This window comes from Cajanus cajan, chromosome 10 (genome assembly GCF_000230855.2).
Source record: "Cajanus cajan strain Asha chromosome 10, NIPB_CcT2T_4, whole genome shotgun sequence".
Taxonomy (NCBI): domain Eukaryota; kingdom Viridiplantae; phylum Streptophyta; class Magnoliopsida; order Fabales; family Fabaceae; genus Cajanus; species Cajanus cajan.
In genome coordinates, this window is record NC_138526.1 from 48,539,574 (window position 1) to 48,545,878 (window position 6,305).

The 6,305-nt window shown below is 29.7% G+C and overlaps 1 protein-coding gene across 1 annotated transcript; it reads left to right on the forward strand.

Moving 5' to 3' along the window:
• The first annotated feature begins 2,996 nt into the window (after nucleotides 1–2,996).
• On the forward strand, nucleotides 2,997–5,996 carry LOC109805992 (putative serine/threonine-protein kinase PBL9). The gene is made up of 7 exons (XM_020368312.3): nucleotides 2,997–3,154; nucleotides 3,245–3,323; nucleotides 3,767–4,089; nucleotides 4,371–4,506; nucleotides 4,597–4,739; nucleotides 4,851–4,974; nucleotides 5,065–5,996. The coding sequence occupies exons 2-7, from the start codon at nucleotides 3,269–3,271 to the stop codon at nucleotides 5,559–5,561; spliced, it is 1,278 nt and encodes a 425-aa protein (XP_020223901.1). The 5' UTR covers nucleotides 2,997–3,154; nucleotides 3,245–3,268; the 3' UTR covers nucleotides 5,562–5,996.
• The last annotated feature ends 309 nt before the right edge of the window (nucleotides 5,997–6,305 follow it).

Here is a 6,305-nt window from a genome sequence, read left to right on the forward strand (position 1 = left end):
AAAAGAACAAGGAAGACTGCAAGAGGCTGCTCATCAACAAAACGCAAATGACATCACAAACTGGAATCTACTCAATGCCTTAATTAATAGCTTAAATTAATGTATTTTCTGCCCTAAATTTTTATTTTTTGCCAATTTTATTCTCAAATTTTGTAAACTGTATCATTTCATTTCTCAGCTGTCCATCAAAAATATAAATAGAATGTTATCATTAATGTTAAGTTTGATTGTAATTTATGTCTCCAAATTTTTAATTTATTGTGAATTTTGGTCGCACATAACTTATTTTGCAAACTCTATTTCTAAATCTTGATAATGTTGCGAATGGAAATTAATTGTAAAACTATACTCACATAAGTATAAACAACATTTTAAGTTTGAATTAATATTTATTGAATATAACTCACACACACACACATATATATATATATATATATATATATATATATATATATATATATATATATAGTTTAATATATTATACACGCATTATATATTTTACATAAATTATTTTAATTTTTGAAAATGTACTTGGGTGTTTTTTTTTTCTTTTATTGATATTTAATTGAGAAATCATATAATAGTTCCTTTGTTCTTATCTACTTGAAATTGAGGAGTAAGTGGATCGTTTCGAGTTTCAACGAAAAGATTGTATGTATGACACAAATAGGTCAAATAAACGAACAATGATCATATATTGATTTGAGGTAGATCTTTTGTCAAGAAAGAAATTGTTTTATTTTTAATATAAACTCCTTTTTTAGTGAAAAAAATTTTCATCAATCCTTATATATTAAACATAAATCTATCTTACATAAGAGTATTTTTAGGAAGAGTTTTTTTTTAACGAGGGAGTTTGTAAGAATTTTTTGAACCTTTTATCTAATTTAATTTTTATTTATTATAATTATTTATTAATTAATTTTTAATATTTTAAAAAAAAGTTATCAATAAATAAAAAATATTTTTTACAATACAAATCATTTATCATAAATTTACAATAAAATTTATATGTTTAAAATTATATATATATATATATATTTTAAATATAATTTATATATACATATATAGTATTTTTTATATATAATTTATCATAAATTTTAATTATGTTATATATAATAAAGCATAGGTTAAAATATATTAGTTAATATTAAAGATAAGACACTATATTCTCTATCATGATTATTTTTTCATCAAATTTTGAGATTTTTGAAATCCATAAACCTATGACTATCATGTATAAGATCTTTAATTTTAAAATAAAGACAAACATAATACTTTTAAATGACCTGACTATATTAATGTTATTTTCAACAGTAATATAAAATTTGGTGAAATACAAACATGTGTGGCTTACTTTGTATTGTAACGAGTTTTTCCCCCTCACTCATGCATTAATGACATGCTTTGAACTCAGGCGTTAGTTTAATTAATATATTCGTATCATATTATATCAGTTATATTAATGTATTTTTATATAATAAAATAGTATAATGAAGAGATATTTCTATTGCTAGTGACTATTAAATAGGGTGTCAATAATATGCCAAAACTGCAAGTAGAAATTCACCTAAAGAATATTAATGTATTAAATTATAAGTATATCAAATATACATGTATTAATATTTTATAATTATATTAAAATATGTGATATTATATTGGTGTATTGATTTTTTCTTATATATATATATATAAAGAGATTTATTTATTTTAAAAATAAATTTATTTTGACTTATTTTACCCAATAACTTACATTCTAAATTAAATTTTAACGATTTAATTATTGAATAAAAAAAATTTAATATAAAAATCAATTTTACAAATTATCAAAAAAATTAAAAATTATTTAATAATATATTTCGTTAATTCAAATCAACAAATAATCATAAAAATATTTTATATGTCGATTTGAAATAATGAGATAAAGTTTAAATAATTTTTAAAATTTTTAAGAATTTATAATTTATATATTAAGAACTTTTAATTGAATAATTAGATCATTAAAATTTTATATAAAATATGAGTAATCGAATAAAATAAATCTATTGAAATAAGTAGATCATTGTTTATATATATATATGTTAATATATGTAATATTTGTATTGATATATTATATTATCTAATATCTACACGTTATTTTATTTAAATAAAATAAATTAAAAATAGTTGCTTGCAATCATGTAAAGTTAGTTACACAAACGGATTATAATTCACAATATTATAAAATTTATGGAGAAAAAATTCAAAAAAAGAAAAAATTAAAGCAAAATTTTCAACAAAATGAAAGTTTTAAACACAAAATGCAATTAAAGTTACCTAAGTTTGTGTTATGTTTCAATTTAATAAATTGTATTCTTAGTATATAATATTTTTAGGAATAAAATAACTTCTACATTCTCATGTTTTTATTTTTAGAGAAAATGTGAGTATGTGAATTTTTATGATATGACAACTAAATTTGTTATTTTTACTTTATTTTCACCTACTTTCATAAAAACATTTTCAACACTAATCAAACATATTTTTTAAAAATATTTATGAATATCATTCTTGTCATTCTATTTTTAAGAATGCTATTTCCAAAAATTTAAAAAAATATAAAATTTGAAACAAACTATCATATTAGTCTTTCATAAGAACCTGTATTAGAAATAAAGTGAACGATATGTAATTTCACTAAATTTTTTTTAAAGAAATTAATAGTTAATTTTATTCTTATATAGAATCGTATTTTGTCATAATCTAAACTTTAATTATATATATAAAAAAAAAAACGATCATACAAGTTTAAAAGTAAGAAAATTGTGATAACAAAAAGTGATATACGTGTAGAGCGCATGTGAGGAAGTCTATTTCCATCTAATGAATAAACTTGGAGTCTTGATAATTAAGTCTCAGATTACATGAAATCGTGAGTTATATTAATATAAAGTTGTGTAAAGAAAAAAATAATGGAAGTATGAAAATAAGATGGTTGCGATAAGAATGAGCAGCGTATGAAAATGGACTGTAGTGTGGAACTTGACTTACATAAACTTGAGACTTAGAAAGAAAGAAGGCTACAACATCAAACATGTCCATCCAAATCCAATGAATGTATGTTACCTCTCAACAACCAATATAAACTCTCTCTCTCTCTTTTCCATACATACAGGTTCTTACTTCTTACCCTTTTCCTTCACCAATTCCTTCCTTTTTCTTTTTCTTTTCTCTCTATTCAATTCAACCTTCATGCTTTCCGCAGGATCTCGCCTTCTCTGTTGCCAACATGGGAGTTTGTTTGAGCGCCCAAATTAAAGCTGAAACCAGCCCATATAACACCGGTACGTTGTTTTTCCATTCACTTGACTCGCGCTTCCATCTTTTCTCTTTCTGGGTAATGGGTATCTTCACTTTCCTCCAAGTTCACTCCTTTCCTTTCCCCCTCTTTATTTTTAAGGAACAATTTTTTATTTATTAAGTTTGAGTTAAGAGCTTCCCTTCCCTCATTCTCTCTTCCAATTTTTTAATTGAGAAACCAGAGTTATACTTATATGATATGATATGAATTTGGGTAATTCTGCTTTCTCAATTTCAATATTTGCTGCTTTCATCCCCTGTTAGTGTTAAGGTCTAACCTTAACAAACTGAATTTTTCTCCTCATATATATCCATTGCTTGCATTGTGTAAACATGATTGAAGATCCAATTTAGCATCTCGGTGATGTTACGTTTGATTTGGTGTTGATGAAAATTTAACCTTAATGGATGTGGTTTGGTTTGGCAGGGTTCAATTCCAAGTATGTGAGTACGGATGGAAATGATCTTGGCAGCGCCAATAATAATTCAGCTATCTCAGTGCCCCAGACACCTCGGAGTGAGGGTGAGATCTTGCAGTCCGCCAATTTAAAGAGCTTTACCTTCTCAGAACTTAGGACAGCTACTAGAAATTTCCGTCCAGACAGTGTGTTGGGAGAAGGTGGTTTTGGATCGGTTTTTAAGGGGTGGATTGATGAGAATTCATTGACTGCTACCAGACCTGGCATTGGCATTGTTATTGCTGTTAAAAGACTTAATCAAGATGGCATCCAGGGTCACAGAGAGTGGTTGGTATGGTTAATTTAATCCTTTGTTTTCACTTCACCCTAATTAATAAACAAGTGCTGGCTGTGTTACAGCATCGTAGGTGCAACGTGCAATGCAAGCAAGTCTCAAGTTGCCTAGTGTGGTCCATGTTCTTCTAACCTACACTGATGGTGTAGTTTCCATCAATACAATTTAAACCTGTTACCATCACTTAATTACGTAGCATTACTTATGGTTGGTAATAGGAGTTTATTTTTGGTGGTTTAGCTATGCTTGTCTTATTGTGTTTCTGTTTTCACTGCTAGGCTGAAGTCAACTATTTAGGACAGCTTTCTCATCCTCATCTAGTGAGATTGATTGGCTTTTGCCTTGAAGATGAACACCGCCTTCTCGTCTATGAATTTATGCCTCGTGGAAGCTTGGAAAACCATTTGTTCAGGAGTGAGTTTTCTTCCTGTCCCATGACTCCCATCTTTCACATTGTTTTAACTTGAGAAGTCTGTTTAACACTGGCAATACGTATTGTAACAGGAGGCTCATATTTTCAACCACTTTCTTGGAGCCTCCGTTTGAAGGTTGCTCTTGATGCTGCCAAAGGGCTTGCATTTCTGCACAGTGCTAAAACAAAAGTGATATATAGAGATTTTAAGAGTTCAAATATCTTGCTGGATTCAGTATGTGGACTTTCAATCATTTTCATTCAATATATAATGAAAGAGAGATCTGATAAATGTAGAAATCATTTGGGTAGCAGATCTGAAATATGGTTGTTGATGTGATCACAGAATTATAATGCAAAACTTTCTGATTTTGGGCTGGCAAAGGACGGACCAACAGGTGACAAAAGTCATGTCTCTACAAGGGTAATGGGTACCTATGGATATGCAGCTCCTGAATATCTTGCCACAGGTATTGTTGGGTTACATTTTTCCCTTATCTGAGTTTAAGTTATTCTAGATTTAGCTTTTTGGTTAATATCTAAAATCATTGCTACTGTAGGTCATCTTACTGCTAAGAGTGATGTATATAGTTTTGGAGTTGTTCTGCTGGAAATGTTATCTGGCAAGAGGGCAGTTGACAAGAATAGACCATCTGGGCAACACAATTTGGTGGAATGGGCTAAGCCTTACCTGGCAAACAAACGTAGGGTGTTTCGCGTGTTGGACACACGGCTTGAAGGACAATATTCAACAGATGATGCCTGTAAGGTAGCCACCCTTGCCTTGAGGTGCCTATCAACAGAATCCAAGTTCAGGCCAAACATGGATGAAGTGGTTACATCTTTGGAGCAGCTGCAGGTTCCAATTGTAAATGGAGGCAATCGAGATTCTGGTAATGGACCTAGAGCTCGTAGAAGAAGTGCTGATATAAATGGAGGCAATCAAAATCCTTCTAGTAACGTGTCTCGACTACGTAGAAGAAGTGCTGACGATATTAGCCGTGTGGAGACTTCCATAGCTTATCCCCGGCCCTCTGCATCCCCTCTCTATACTTAAATTGCAAATACAGTAAGAATCTTCAAACTTAGCAAAACTGAATGTTCTGTGGCTATGTTTAGGCCTGGGGAAAAATCATGCATATTTTGCTGGTGATCACGTCCATGAATTCAGGCACCTGTTTTGCTGTTACACTGTACATATATCAATTATATTTCTCCTAATATATTCCGCGCCAAATTACTCTCTTGGCGATTGCTAGTCCTCCAATTAATATTTCACGTATTCTGAGTTCTGTCAAAGTGCTTGTAACAATCATTAAACTAGATGGAAAGGCAGGTAGTTTTGTATGATAGTTCTGGTTAGATCATTTTTGTTCTCTGTCTATATTAGGGTGGTGTGGTTTCCTAGTCTATTTTGTAACACCTTGTTGCCATGTGCGAATTCTACATCAAACATACTAATTACATATCTAAAGGCTTGTTCTCTATTCTATTTGTTTGGATTCTTTCTTGTGAACATGAACTCAGTTCTGGCTATGAAATGTGGAAATTTTGCAATATGTTGTGAAAGATGCAAAAGTTCAATTTGAAGAGATGGGCCAACAATCATTGAAGAAGTTTGGTTGGAAAGAATCACCTGGCTGTGTGGTAATTATGAAAAAATCAGTTGCTAAAGAATATTTTTATAAAAAAAAGGCATTACGCGTCGACATTTGAAAAAGTTGTTCACTGCACTGCATGTCATGTTACTTGTGTTTCAATACAGTAACGGACGGCAAAACTCTGATCCTGAACCCTGGCC